This window comes from Pezoporus wallicus, unplaced genomic scaffold (assembly GCF_028554395.1).
Source record: "Pezoporus wallicus isolate ANWC-B61680 ecotype Strahan unplaced genomic scaffold, APGP_CSIRO_Pwel_v1 contig_5958, whole genome shotgun sequence".
NCBI lineage: Eukaryota > Metazoa > Chordata > Aves > Psittaciformes > Psittacidae > Pezoporus > Pezoporus wallicus.
Genome location: NW_026638491.1, coordinates 37,638 through 53,050, shown reverse-complemented (window position 1 = coordinate 53,050; position 15,413 = coordinate 37,638). Strand labels below are relative to the sequence as shown.

The 15,413-nt window shown below is 41.6% G+C and overlaps 2 protein-coding genes across 10 annotated transcripts in view; one reads left to right on the top strand and one right to left on the bottom strand.

Annotated features, from left to right (window-relative positions):
- BTBD10 (BTB domain containing 10) overlaps positions 1–5,841 on the top strand; it is a 32,796-nt gene extending 26,955 nt beyond the window's left edge. For all 5 annotated transcript variants that reach the window (XM_057410899.1, XM_057410902.1, XM_057410901.1 and 2 more), the window contains 4 exons: positions 355–475; positions 1,575–1,772; positions 3,173–3,283; positions 4,735–5,841. In XM_057410899.1, the coding sequence (XP_057266882.1) occupies positions 355–475; positions 1,575–1,772; positions 3,173–3,283; positions 4,735–5,045 (741 nt within the window). In that variant the 3' untranslated portion in view covers positions 5,046–5,841. The remainder of the gene's footprint in view (positions 1–354; positions 476–1,574; positions 1,773–3,172; positions 3,284–4,734) is intronic.
- Positions 5,842–6,150: 309 nt separating this feature from the next.
- Positions 6,151–15,413, bottom strand: part of BMAL1 (basic helix-loop-helix ARNT like 1) — a 46,866-nt gene continuing 37,603 nt past the window's right edge. For all 5 annotated transcript variants that reach the window (XM_057410887.1, XM_057410889.1, XM_057410890.1 and 2 more), the window contains 7 exons: positions 14,988–15,094; positions 14,524–14,674; positions 13,831–13,919; positions 11,883–11,991; positions 9,102–9,195; positions 7,420–7,522; positions 6,151–6,860 (listed from right to left, as the gene is read on the bottom strand). In XM_057410887.1, coding sequence (XP_057266870.1) covers positions 6,700–6,860; positions 7,420–7,522; positions 9,102–9,195; positions 11,883–11,991; positions 13,831–13,919; positions 14,524–14,674; positions 14,988–15,094 — 814 coding nt within the window. In that variant the 3' untranslated portion in view covers positions 6,151–6,699. The remainder of the gene's footprint in view (positions 6,861–7,419; positions 7,523–9,101; positions 9,196–11,882; positions 11,992–13,830; positions 13,920–14,523; positions 14,675–14,987; positions 15,095–15,413) is intronic.

Genomic DNA, 15,413 nt, shown 5'->3' with positions numbered 1-15,413 from the left:
AAACTTCAGTCTTAAAAGAAAATGTGCCATGTCTACACAAAGAAGTAGAGCTGCGGTAGTGCTTTGTCAGTAGAATCAGAATAGCAACAGCTGCGTGAATTATAGCTAAAAGACAGTATACGTGCACCAAAATGATCAGTATTAATAGCTGTCACTTATTTTAACCAGAGCTCGTTGCTCTTGAAAGCAGCTCAGAAAATTGATACATTTGAAGACAGTGTAACTCACCAAGTTTAACATATGTTGCTCCTTTACATTTTATGGGGTTTGCTTATGTAGAAAGCGTTGTAAATGAAATGCCAAAATGTTTGTCTGTGAATTTTGAAGTGTGCTTTGTTTGCTTCATTACTGTAGGATTACTACAAGACTGGAGTGATACGCTGTCCTGATGGGATATCTATTCCCGAACTGAGAGAAGCATGTGACTATCTCTGTATTTCTTTTGAGTATAGTACTATTAAATGCAGAGATCTCAGTAAGTACAGAATTTATTAAAATAATTTGAATTATATAAACTAACTTAAGCAAATATGCAGGGGTGGGGGTGTTAATTCCAAATGGTATCATTTATTGAGGTAAGGAACATGGCTGATGCTACATGAGCAAAATCCATCCTTTTTTTCTCTCTTATACAATTAAGCCATAGAGACAGTGGGCGTACTCTTTTTGAAAAATAATGTTTCTGATATTTCAGGATCTGATATTCAGGTATTTTTCTTCTGTGGTCAGCTCTGTGGGATGCTTAAATTCTGCTGATGCATTTGCAGTGCAGATACAGAAACATTAAGTAGTATCTTTTTTTGCAGATGACAGGATAATTTATTCAGCTCACAGTTTAAGTGAGTTGTGTTGCCAGCAAAAGCAGCAGAGCTTTGTTGATGGTGTATGGTTCACCATGGTTCCCAGCGTGTAGTGTCTCTTCAGCTTGTTCCTGCCCTGAGCACAGCCAGAGCTTTGGCCAGTGTTTAAATGACCTGGCCTGCCTCTGATTGGTATGATCTCATGTTTGCAGAGCACAGAGCCCAGGGCCAAGCTGTGGCATTCCAGCTGTGAGATCCGTGTGGGGCACCTGTGCCATCACTGCAGTGCTGCAGGCTCTCGGCGTGCTGCCTGCAGAGTCATGCACTCCATGTACTTTGTCCTGAGTAGAAGGATTTAGCAGCTCATGCTGTGAGGGTTTTGAGAGGCTTTGTTTTTAAGCTACCACTTACGAAAAGTGGGTTGCATGCTCTACTGTATCAGCAACTGGCTTAAATCGTGTTTCTTTGGGGAAGCCTGGGAGGAGTCTTACACAATCGACAAATGTTTAGCAGTAGTAAAACACAAAAGAGCTCTCCTTGAAGTCACTCCTCTGACTGCCCAACATTATGTTAGTATCTGTGGGACAGCTCTATTAGTTTGAACTTCTGGTAAACATTTGGAAAAAGTTCTGATCTTATACAAACTAATAGTCTAAGTGTCTTTACAGCAGTCTGCAGTGAATCCTGCTAAATGAACACAACTGCTTTCTTATTCCTGCCTTCAGTTTTTTTACCAAGCTTTCAAATGTGCCTATGCTTAAAATGTCATTCCAGGTGCTCTCATGCATGAGTTGTCAAATGATGGTGCTCGCAAACAATTTGAATTTTATCTAGAAGAAATGATTCTCCCATTAATGGTAGCCAGTGCCCAAAGTGGTGAGAGGGAGTGCCACATTGTTGTGCTGACAGATGATGATGTTGTTGACTGGGATGAAGAGTATCCCCCACAAATGGGAGAGGAGTATTCACAAAGTAAGTTTGTTTTCATTGTTTCCCCCAAGCCATGCTGTGGTAGAGGTAGCGGTAAATGTGCTGATTTAACCGTTTTGTACATAAGTGCTGTTATCAAAGTCTTTACAACATCCTAATGACTCACAAAAAAAAAATCCTCTTAGTTTAGATAGTTCTGCTGAACATTCTGCTTCAGAGGCATATCCTGTGTGCTAATATTTATTATTAAGGTTTTGTCTGTCAGTGAGGGGGAAGGAGATATTTTTATACAGAACTTCATGAGAAAAATGGATAGGAGTCATGTTTACCATTGGAGAGCAACTAGAAGGGTGTTTTGAGGGGAGGTGTCTGTTAACTGTTAATATTTTGGTACATAAATCAGTTAAAGTACCTGTGAAAGGAGTGCCCTGCCTTGCATCAACACTGTCCTTGTAGCTGAAAATGTTCCTTCAGTGTGAAAACTTGAAATTCAGCGTTTTCTGGGGGCATGTGGGAGCTTGAGATACTGCTTATACTCCAGCCATACCAAATCTTCCTAGAAGTCTCTTCAAAATATTACAGTTTTTCTTGTTGGGTGGGTTTGGGATATTTTGGTGGTGGTTTTTTTGTGTTGTATTGTGGTTTTATTTGTGTGTGTGTGCATGGGTTTGGCTTTTGGGTTTGTTTTTTAAACACTAATTGAAAAAAAACAACCCTTACGTTTTTGGAGGGTACAAACCTGCAGCTCTTTCTAAAGAAAGGAGGATGCATGCGAATATCGATCAAATATGGCTGTTCCAATGTAGTAACGTAATCAGCTCAGGTTTCTAGGACCTTTATGTCTCAAAGACATAAACACATAATTGATCCTACCCATAGTTAGTTAGACACCTCTTACATTTATACTTTTCAGTCCCTTCTTTTAAGGTGCTATAATTTAAATGTTAAAGGTGTCCCTCTTGTTCTGCTTCGCAGGTCTGGGTTTTCTGAAAGTGATTTGTAGATCTCTTACATAATGGCAAGCAGAATGGAAAGGTTTTTTTCTTAATGTCTGCAGGAATTCCAGAAAAAAAAAGAAAAATAAGAAATTTTTTTTTTGTGGAGGTGGGATTGGTAATACTCTCGCTGTGGTTTGCCCTGTGAATTGTTCTATTACATTCCTAAATCTAACATCAAAATCCCCAAACCCACTCCTCAAAAAAATCCCAACCCCAACCTAAGTCTGTAAACCAGACTAAATTGATAGAGGGAAGGTCTTGCGCAACTGACCCATTTCACAGTGTGCTCAGCCATTTTTCTCAAGTTCTCAAGTCTTTCTCCTTATTCTGAAATAGAAATATGAGAGTAAAGCAGAACAGTGGAAAAGATAAACCTTTGTGGTTTTAAAACTACATGTTTAATCTTTGAATACATTTTTTTTCCTCATTAAAATGTATTTTTAGTTATTTACAGCACGAAGTTGTATAGATTCTTCAAATATATTGAAAATAGAGATGTGGCTAAATCAGTTCTGAAGGAAAGGGGGCTCAAGAAGATCCGACTGGGCATTGAAGGTAAGAGGGGCATTGCTTGCACACAGCTCTTTAGAGAAGGAGGTCTGCAGCACCTCCAATTTGATTTTCTCTGCAGTTGAAAACAATAAGGGCTAGTGTTGTCCTCGATATTGTATTTAGGTGATAAAATGTCCAGAGGGGAGTGGTACCAGCAACAATCGGTCCAGCTATAGAAAACCTGATTACAAGCTTGTCTACAAGATTACAGGCAGGTCTACAAGATGTGCCTAGCTGCTAGGCTATTTGCAGAGACTTGACTGCTTTCTGCCGACTTACAGCTTGCAGCTTGTGCCATTTGCCCTCTAGTTTTCATGCAAAATCTCCTCTCCTTTATTTGAAGTAGCATTTTTACAGCTCTGTGTATTCTGTTATTAATCTAGTGTCCTTTCCAGGGCTGGAAATGTGTGTTAAGTAAATATTTTCTTTCAGGAAATGTGAAACTATCAAATGGACCATTGGAGTGCAAAGAAATACTAATCTGAAATGAACATCTTGTAAATTATTGTAAATCTTGTAAAATCTTGGCTCTGGCTTTGCAAAAGACAGCTACATTAAGTAGTCTTAGATTTCTTTTTTTTTTTTTTAACTGGATTTCTTTGCATTTCATTTTGCTTCTGAGTGTTGACCCAAATATTTTAAAAGCCAGCCTTTACCATTTGCAAGGTTTCTTATCATTCACTCACTAAGTCGTCATAGTTACATTTGTGATTTGACAACCAAAAGCAAACGCTTTTAACCACTTGTGATTTCTAAAATAAGTTTGTTCAAACAGATGGACATGCTGTTTGGCTAAGAAAGAGCTGGTGGTATGTGTAATGCTGGCTAATAGCAGATTTTTGCTGGCATTCCTTGTTTTAGATGAAGAACTGTTTGACTAAACTATAGTGCTAGTGCCCTGTAATAATACATAACTTTCTAGTAATGAAAATTGCTGCTTAAGCAGAGGAGGGCAATGACTTGATCACAGACAGCAAAACCAGAATCAATAGCTGGTCTGAAACTATGCATTTCCATCATTTGGGGGAGCTGGAAGGAATGTGGTAGGGTTGTGCTAGGGAACTTAAACTGTTTGGAGTAATGCTGTCTCTGCTTCTGAGATCTCATTTCCTGTTTTCCAGGTCATAGTGTTTTAGAAACAGCCAGCTGCTTTTGGCTTCAGGAAGGAGCAAGTAGCTTTGCCTGTGAAGCTTGGAAGAGTTGCCTGATGACAGTGTATTCACTGTTGACAGCACTGTAGTCTCTTCCCTTTACAATTTGGTAGCTGAACTGCTGACTGTGTGCTCTCCTTGCATAGACAATATTAAGAACACATAGCATCTGTTTCCATTCAGGGTGGTGATGGTGACAACTGCTTATCTTCACTGTGCCTCTACCTGTTGCCTTTTTGTAAAAGAGCCCTCTGACCTGAACAGTGCAGGAGATGTTAATGTCTGCTGTGCTTGGTTCCTTAGGTTACCCCACGTACAAAGAGAAGGTGAAAAAGCGACCAGGTGGAAGGCCGGAGGTGATTTACAACTATGTCCAAAGACCGTTCATTCGGATGTCATGGGAGAAGGAGGAAGGGAAGAGTCGGCATGTTGACTTCCAGTGTGTGAAGAGCAAATCTATTACAAATCTAGCTGCAGCAGCTGCAGATATACCCCAGGACCAGCTTGTAGTAATGCATCCTACCCCCCAAGTAGATGAGCTGGATATTCTGCCTATTCATCCTCCACCTAGTAACAGTGAGATGGATCCTGAGGGACAAAACCCCCTGCTCTGATCGAGACTCGTAATAGAACAAAAGCATGCTACTTTAAAGCAACTCTGTACTTGACTCACACTACACTGCAATTCCAGTTTTTTTTTCCATTGTGTAACAGTGTTTAGGATATTGCAGTGTGGACCTTTGAAAAGACCAAAGGGAGTGCCCAATTGTTTTTGAACGAGTACAGACCAAACATCCTGGGGTTGCAGTTACATACATGTATGTGTTTACCAGTAGGTTTGTGACATTGGTGATTTGTATGCTGGACTGTCCTCACTCTGAAGCCCATCAGAAGCAATGGGATGCCAGTGGCTGTTGTTACACAGGGTTAGAATGCAGAATTGGAATTGATAGTAGCACTTTATAAATGGTTGATAAATGGAATTTGAAGCCATTTTTTATAAACGTGTTGCACAATACTAACAAAGTGCTTCTATCAAAAGTATTAACTGTAAATAGTTTTGCTCTGAATAGGTTGACCCTTTTATTTTAAATGGTTGAGCACAAAACTACTTACTATTGGGTTTTTGGATTGAGGACATGATTCAATTACCCATGTAACATCTTGTTAAACTCAAAGTTCTTCAGTGAATTTTTTCACTTGTTTGCAGCGTGAGCCATGTTCAGAACTTGTGAACAATGGATAGGGGCTTTATCTTAAATTTTGCCTTACTTAATCTGTTCACAACTATTTATTTAATACAGTTTTCATAAGTGTCATGAAATAGGAAAATGCAGATGGTTCATTCTTCATTTATTAATGATTGTAAACAAAAGTTTTTCATGCAAATAAAGTTTCCATTATTTTAAAGGATTTGAATTATCTGTGACTGAGATAAAGTATACAGATGAATTCTGAAAGTAGCTGCTTTTCTTTCCTTGGAGAAGGGTGGTCAGTACTAAGTTAAATACTTGTTTTTTCAAGAGGAATCTGGTCATGTCAGGCTATCTTAACCTACCTTACTGTTGTGTTTTTCCAAGTACAAACTTGAACCTAGGAGTAGGTAACAATAGCTCCTCTTGAAACTTACTGTTGTGGCAAAAATGGTGTCAGTGTACGTAAGGCATTGGTTGTCTTCCTTCTTCCCCCAAAGCTAAAGAAATCATAAATACTGACTGCTTCTAGCATGCACCATCAGCAGAGTTTTATGAAATTTATTTATTAAAGTAAATGCTCCATCTTAGAACAAGGGAAACATTTATTTTAAAAATATTTAACTGTCTAATACATTACACTTTAACAATATTTATAGTAAAGGATTCTTACAAGAAAGAATAAACAGCTTTATGGTACAATTAGTATAAGAAATATCCACATGGGGACTGTTTTGCAGTGTAAAAACACACCATACATCTGAAATGGTCATTTGCATATAAAAGCTACCACTGATGCCAGTGAGTTGCACAGTGATTTAAAAAAAATTTCAAACAACAGAATCCAAAATATACAAGTATTGCAAGCTATACACGGCTAACCAAATCAACACAGAACACTGGAGCAGGTTATTCCACATTGTCTGAAGTTACACATGGTAGGATGAGTTGCATTCCGATACAGCTCTTATGAAATTCATACATAAAAGCTGCTCAGTCAAACAAGTTTCACAGACTGTAGAACTCCACCAGTAAATGCACTTTGATATTTGGATTTTGGAGGCAGGTGCATCATTTACAAGGGCCATGGCAAGTCACTGAAGTCCACAGGGCCACCAAGGCCTGCGTCTGCTTCAAGAAGGCTCATGATTACTGCCATTGCTGCTTCATCGTTGCTAGGGCTGCTTGATCCTTGATCGTTGTCAATCATATCAATGCCTATATGAGAGTTCTCCCCTGGAACCGTAAATACAATAAGTTACCACAAGTTCAGGGTTATTCACTTGCTGCAGGCACTTGCCATATGACTTGAAGTAAGAGTATCTGAACAGGCTCAGCTATATTGGGAGTACTAATCTGTTTGATATCCAGGTTGCTGAAGTTCTAAGGATACCACCAATGCCTGGGTGACAGAGGCTAGGTCTCTCCTCAGAAATGATCTGTACATGGATGACCTCATATGCTATACCTCAAAATTCAGTCTAGATCAGCCTCTAGGTTTTGGCCTAGCCTTTCTCCTTGTCTTCAGTTGTTTAAAAGCAGTCATAAAAGCAGGTAAGGAGTTCAGTTAATTCACACTGATTCAGCAAGAGAAGAGAGGCTTGTAAGTACTGTCTTAAACCAAATTACAACATGAAGTAAGCAGCAAAACAGACTGCCAGGCAAACAGTGGTATGTTATGGGCTTTGTGCCTCAGCTATAGCTGGCAGGTAGCAAAAGCAAGTTATTGCTAAAAACCACCATGTTTTTGTGTTTCACTGGTATTGAGGCACCTCAGTGTGTGACTTGCACTTACCAAGAATAGAGGAGTTGTCAGAATATGGGTAACCAGAATTATCTTGGATTTGCCCAGACAGTAACCCAGCTGAAGAAATGTCTGGAGTGCCACCGTTCAAGATCTTGAAAGGAAAAACAGAAGCCACAAACCAGCATGAAATACTGCATTTAGTCTAAATTGCCCTATATTGGTATTTTTAATACAGGGAAGATGGGCTTTTTGACGCAACACCTACAGCCCAGCTAATCAAACTTGTAAACCAGGAGCTACTTCCTCTGTGATGCCCATCAAGCAGGTAGCAGATGGACTGTATCACCATTAGAAAGGAAATCAAGTTGGTACTATGTGCTAAACTTCTGAACAGGTCATAGAAAATGCCTTCAGGGGATTTCTGGGGGTCGCCTTTGTAAATGTTCCATCTGCAAGTGATCGTAATTACACTATCTACAGAAATATGTCTGAATTTATGGTGTATGTGAAGTACTGTCAACTAAGATCCTTAATTCTGGAAGTAAAACCCTCCCAGACAGACTGCATGAGCTAAGCATTGCTCCTGGCTGGCAAGTCTAACCATGTTTTCGTATGCAGCAGCATGGCTCCAGAGCACCAGAGTTCACCAGAAACAGAAGAACATTCTCTGGGATTCTTAAATAACAAGGGAATAGCAGAACCTGAGCCATAGTTTTGTACCACTCAGAGGCACGTGCACCGGAAGATAAGTACTTGGGAGCTCTTGACGGCAGCGTCAGATAGAACTTGAGTTGTTTCTAGCAAATGCAGTCTTCTGACTAAGGTGATGGATGGAGAGGGTGGGTACCCTCTTGGAAATACCCAGCTCTCCGTGGGCATTTGCCTTTATTCCATTACAGCAGCCCCTACTCTATGCAGGTGTTGTATTACTGGAGAGCAGAAGGGTAAGAATAACTGTTCCTAGAATTACATACAACTCAGTTTGTTCCAACTGCAAGTTTTATTTCAAAGAACAAAGAGAGCCAGGAATAGACAGAAATAGTTGCTTCTGTTATAGGCTCCAGTACAAGCAATTCCTATGTATAGTCATAAGTTGTGAGGGGAAAAAAGTAAGTCTGAGGCAGTGTTTGAATGCACAGAATAAGGATCTGGATAAGTGTTCTTCTTGCCTTGAATGTAACTACCATAAACAGCAATTTGCAAGACTTAAATGCAGTCAGTACTAGCATTCAGGTTGTTAAGCATTGGTAATGGTATGTAAGTGCCACTTAAGCAGTCTTAGAACAAGGCATGCTACGTGGTATTGACTTAAATTGTCAGTGCACAGTAAAGTATCTCATTGTCATATTTTGTGCTACAGCAGTACAGTAAAACTGCTGTGATTCATTTGGGCACTGTGCTCAAATGACAGCACTTCCACTGTTGGCCAGTACGTGGTGTTAGAGAGTTTTTGGAGGATCAAGAGAGGAGGAGAGCTGTTGCAGCTCTGTTAAAAAAGAAACATCTACAGAGCAGGGGGGTTCCAAAGCTGTCAGTGTTTAAGAACGAGCGGTCTCTGCACTTCGTGGAGTACTGTCCAGCCGTTTCTACCACCAGGATACTCCGACTTGCTGCCAAGGTTTTTCAGCCAAGCAGCCAAGAGGAGCCAAACATCATGTGTAATTTTACACACATTATTTCGTGTTGCTTCCCACCACTGCTACAAGACTGGTTGCCAAGCTTGCTCTTACCTTCTTGCCTCCTGGGGAGGATGTGTCGGGTGGTGGTGTGCTGGTAATGTTCAGTGGACTTGAACCGCAGCTAGAAGGTGATGATCCTCTTATCCTAAAAAATGCGTAACACAGGGAATAAATTTGCCAGCAACTTTGAGACTCGGGCTTTAGAGACCTGGAGTTCAAATGCCGACTTTACTGTCAGGCGGCATAAGGTGTTAAAAGCATGACCCTCATTTCTGTGATTTTCTCCTTTTTTCTGTGTCACTCAAATCAGCAGTAGCAATGTTTTTATTTGCAGCTCGATACACAGCTGTGTGCCATTGTCCAGCTTGCTACTTGCTCTGCAAGCTTCATCTCCTCCCTACCCTTTGCTTGCCCCTATACAGCTTTCACAGGGAGTCAGAAAGAAAATGGTCCTGGGTACTGAGGAAAGCCTCATCTTTTGTATTTTATTTAAATTAAGACCAGCTAAGGATTTGAGCTGCCTCAGTTGCAGTAACCTGGGCTCCTTAAGTGAGCTACTGTTGCAGAAATACATTGGACATTTGATAGAGTTAATATTAAACTGCTCAAAGCAGGTTTTTTTCACTTCAGTTTTCCATAGCTTGACCAAATATAATTTTGTTATTAATGAATAATGTATTAACTGTAGAACCAACAAGGAGGAGGAGCAGTTATGGAGAAAAGCAATGGAAATTGGAATCTTATCCTTGGCAGAGCTCCCCTGGGAAAGCTGAACAGAAGGCAGCTTTGGAAAATAGTAACAGCTGCTGAAAGAGGACTGGAAATAACCCAGGGTCTTGAAATGAAAACATGGGCGGTGAGCGATACTACTACACTCACTTGAGGCTAAGTGTCATACAGCTACTGAAAGGGATGGTTAAGTTTCAGAGTGCTGGTTTGGTCTTGGTTTATCTGGGTTTCTTTTCTTCCAATTCTAATCACAGAATCCCAAGGGTTGGAAGGGACCTCAAAAGATCATCTAGTCCAACCCCCCTGCAAGAGCAGGGTAACCTAGAGTACATCACACAGGAACTTGTCCAGGCGGGCCTTGAATATCTCCAATGTAGGAGACTCCACAACCCCCCTGGGCAACCTGTTCCAGTGATCTGTCACTCTCACAGTAAAGAAATTTTTCCTGAGGTTCACATGGAACCTCCTATGCTCCAGTTTACACCCATTGCCCCTTGTCCTGTCACTGGACATCACTGAAAAAAACCTAGCTCCATCATCCTGACACTCACTCTTTACATATTTGTAAACATTGATGAGGTCACCCCTCAGTCTCCTCCAAGCTAAAGAGTCCCAGCTCCCTTGGCCTCTCCTCATAAGAGAGATGCTCCATTCCCTTAATCATCTTCATTGCCCTGCGCTGGACTCTCTCCAGCAGCTCCCTGTCCTTCTTGAACTGTGGGGCCCAGAACTGGACACAATATTCCAGATGTGGCCTCACCAAGGCAGAGTAGAGGGGGAGGAGAACCTCTCTTGACCTACTAACCACACCCTTTCTAATGCACCCTAGGATGCCATTGGCCTTCTTGGCCACAATGGCACATTGCTGGCTCATGGTCATCCTCCTATCCACCAGGACCCCCAGGTCCCTTTCCCCTTCACTACTGTCCAGCAGGTCAGCCCCCAACCTGTACTGGTACATGGGGTTGTTCTTCCCCAGATGCAGGACTCTACACTTGCCCTTGTTGAATTCCATCAAGTTTCCCCCTGCCCAACTCTCCAGCCTGTCCAGGTCTCGCTGAATGGCAACACAGCCCTCTGGCGTGTCAGCCACTCCTCCCAGTTTAGTATCATCAGCAAACTTGCTGAGGGTACATTCAGTTCCCTCATCCAGGTCATTGATGAAAATATTAAACAGCACTGGTCCCAGCACTGACCCCTGAGGGACTCCACTAGTCACAGACCTCCAGCTAGATTCTGCCCCATTAACCCTTAAAGAATGATGCAAGTAGTCTCTGGTCTGCAGAAGCAAAAGTATGGGAAATGGAGTGAACGTTTTCCCAACCCTCAGCTCAGTATGGCTGAATTACTGCCACTAAACATCTGCTGGATAAGACCACTTTTACAGGAAAGAGAACAGTTCCAAAAAGGAAGTTCATGAAGAATAGGGACTGTTAGCCGGTAGAAATAAAGTGATACCCACTGGAAGAACCTCTCACCTGTGTGAGGTGGCAGTTCTGAGACACAGCTCTATGTTACTACAGTCCCTTACTGAGGGGTGCTACAAGACTTGTTTAAATCAAGATGTACATCTTGACTCTTAGAGCGCCCTTGGGAAGGCGGAGCTAGCTTAATCCTTGTGTCCTTGCGCAAAGGGCTGTGGCAGGACGGCACAAGCTGAACCTACACATCTATCAACAGTAAAAGCATCTGAGCAAAGTGAAAACAAACTATGTGCTTTTTTGGCACAGAGTCAATAGCTTTGGCAGTTGGAGGCTGTGCCACTCACACCCTTAAGTCATTGGAAAAAGAACAGCCTGGAAAGAAACTTGTTTCTAGTTAGCTGTCCTTTTTAACTACTGTTTCTGGTAAACTGGTAATTGTCACCACTGCAAAAAAAAAGTTCCAGGATTAGTCTGTTACAGCAGAAAGCTGGAAGGCTGTAACTTTTTCATTCTTTTACTATAGGCTTTTTGACTGCCGCAGGTGTTCTGAGTCACCTGTAGCTGTCTACTGATGGAATACAATTGTATCATTCTGTACTCTGCTTCAAGAAAGCCTTCCTTAATTTTCTCCTGGAGAACAACACTCATTTTCCTCTAACTTCATACCATTTCCTCTCACCTGTGAATCTCCATGATTTCTTCAGCAATCATCCTCCCTATTTTACCTGCCCCAGCTCTTGTTCCACCTGGAATTCCAGGCACAGTAGGATGGGTCCTTTTTGGGCCACCTGCGATAAGTAGAAATCTTCAGGTCAGGTAAAAGCTTACAAACTTTTTCCAAAAATCATCTGCAATTAGATGTGCTTTGACAAGCTGCAGGACCTCCTGAACCCCATTTATTTACAATTCCACCAACTGGTGAGTACCTTCAAACGTAGGGAAAGCCCCATCTCACACTGAGCTATGCTATGTCTCTCAAACAACCCTCTGCTCCAGCAGGGATGTATCACACAACACATCCTGACCCTTATTGGAGTCTGGGCATTTCAAGCATCTGGTAGCACATCTTGTGAAGAACTGGTACACCATAGCTTGTCAGACCAGCTTTATTCCGTGCCTGAATAGGCTCACCTCCAAAGATGTCTGTTCTTTGTTTGTGTAAAGAACTTGCCAGCAGATATTCCATTCAGTATGGGATAAACCCAAGCTACCCCTGAAGGTAACTGCAAGTATCTAAAAATGGAGGAAAAACATGATGTCTGAACAGTTAGCAGCTCACTGCTACTTTAGCGTGATTTGATACTTGTACAACACTTGAAAGGCAGGGAGGAAGGAGCCTGATATACTCAAAAGTGTAGCAAAGAAAAGATCATGTACTGAAAGGGGAAGAAAGCCCCTAGCATTGCTTATCCATAATGGGTACTTGCCACCAGTTAGAAACTGATATTTAACAACAGCAGCCCTCAGTATCTTGGCTCAGACTCACCAGGAGGTGATAAAGTAAAAGGTCATCAGACCCTTAGCAGAGCCAGAACCACTTGTAATTACACTGCACTTAATTCACTCTTCTAGGACAAGAATTGTCAGTATGACAATTTTCTGCATGTTTCCTTTTCAAAGGCTACATTGTAAGAAAAAAAAAGCTTATCCTATTAGAGAACAGGTCTCTATTTTTCCCATTCTCCGGAGGCCCAGACACCATGTTACTGCTTTTACTCTACCTTCTATTACTAACCATCAGGCCTACCAGCAGCTTCTCTTCCTCTACTCTCAGCTGTCTCATGCTTTGCCACCTTTACTTCTCTACAGCGCCACTTTCTGAACCTCATCTTTCACAAGGAAATGTAACTGAAAAGCTGAAGTCTTGCACTCTTCTAAGTGTATCGCATACAGCTCACAATGTAATTCCTAACACGTGTAACATCCTTGCTCTACAGTTACAAAGGCATATCTCCTGAATAGGGTCTCTAAAAGCAATGGGTCCCGACCCTTCGGCAAGGATCTCAGTATTATCACCATCTTTCATCCATAGGCTGTCACCACATATTTCTATTCTACCTCAGTTTCACCCAGTTCCAGTCACACTTCATTATTAAGACGTGCTCTGCATTATGCTGCACACCACCTGTTATACAAGATGGTTCAGTAACCTGCAGCATCCATAACCAGCCCATGATGATTACCAGAGGTCAGTCTTCATGTCTTGACAAAAAAGTCAAACCCAGGGCAGGCAAGGAGTGGTAAGCCAAATGACCAGCCTGATTTATGATACATTCCCCCTCAGAGTAGTCATCTGCACTGACCATGGAACCTCAAGTCACTGCTGGGTGATGTACAAATAGCGCTAGCCATGATGCAAACATTTGTCCTCTATGTCAATCCTCCAACCCCATTTATACTTGTTTCTTATAACTAGCTCATTTGTGCGTCGCTGACCAGCTTACATCCAAAGCTGGTATTTAAGTTCAACAGGACACAAACTACATTTGCACTTCTTTGCCCCCCAAAGTGTTTTTCTGTAGGACATCAACAAATGCTCAGTGCAAAAGTGCAGCAGATTTGTGCATGCAGGATTAGCTGCTAACGAGGCATGGCTGCCCATGATTTCCTTGCTGTATAGTGGTTACCTTCTCCAGCCTGAAGCACACTGTCCATGCTGTGTGGAGAAGCTGCAAGCTGGGGAAAGGCCGAGTCTCCACTATCAAGTACGTTGGCACTGTGGATATCAAGAATTAAAAGAATCAGTGACAGAAAACCCCTGTGTAACAGTCTCTCTGCCAGCGTGTCAGAATGGAATGCTTCAGGGTATGAGCAGTTTGTGAGTCACTATCACCTCTATGAAAGCAACACTGTGACTGACACCAAGGCTAGACAAACAACCAAAATAAACCACCATGTTATGATTCAAAGCGTGCAATGCAGAACCGAACTGCTTCTCTCCTAAGAGAGTTCCTCTACAGCAGCTATTCTACCGCAAAGCCACTGCACCTGTGCAGAGCCCCCAAGGAAAAACAGAAGTGGAGGGGAAGCCATATGAAAGCAAAGAACTGCACCTCCTGTAAGTCCCTACAAAGACTGGAACCCCAGGTTTTCCCAAAGGAAGAAAGCGTTTGTATTTCTGCAGGCTTTAAAATAAACACATCACATACTAAACTATTGTAATTATTAAACTAATTGCCTTCTCCCCCAGGATGCAGTTCTGGGTGTTATCTGGAGAAGACCCCTATTGTCAGACGTGCACGTATTTAGGTCAAAGCGCATCTGAACACAGGGTAAAGCATTCAGCATGTACCTGCAGCTGCTAAGAGAAGAATACTTACGAAACAACTGTGTTTGTTGAGACAATGTATTCTACTTCTTTGGTCCAAGGGTTCATGAAACTGAACCAGCGACTCCGCAATGTAATAAAAGAGCCATCTTTTATTTTGAACTTGTAGCAGTTAGTTGTTATTTTTTCTCTTGTCTGCAAAACTAAAGACAGGCAGAAAGCAAGGAACCTTGTGTCAAACAGGCACCACGAGTACATGAACAGAGCCCTTATCTCCTTTCACCCCTGAATTAGACTGCTATTTCTGCAGACACCCCCCCACACCCAACCAGAACCTCACATATTCACTAAAAATCCATGGAAGTCGAAGATAATCCTATTGTTTGGCACAGGACGCACAATGTTCTTGACTAAAACATCTGCAAACAGAGAGGTATCCACATCTTTTCAAGTTTGTGTTTCTTAATACACAATTGTTCCTGGTAGGATTTACAACATTTCTTTACTTAACCGTACCTTGCCTATGACATTCTGCAAGATGTCCTATATCATCTTGATGAAAATATTCGTAACATGAAGTACCTAGAAGTTCCTGGGGTAAGTATGCCAGAATGGCTGTTGCCCTTGGGAAAAGGAAGGAGAGGGAAAGTAAATAAGAGGGTATCATTCATTTCAAGTTGACAGCATCCTTACTCACAGATTACTTAAACTCACACTGACACTGGGTAAGACTTGACTAATGTGGAAATGCGTTTTCAGCTTAGAAGGTAAAAAACCCAAAAACATCGTTAATATTCTTTTTAATTCTCAGGTAATTAAAAAAGTAGGAAACACCAGGAGCCCTCAGGTATTACATTTGAACTACCACCACTGGAAGGGATGTAAGACTTTCTAAATAGCTTTGGAGGTACACTGTAATATTGAGAATTTAAACCTGAAGAG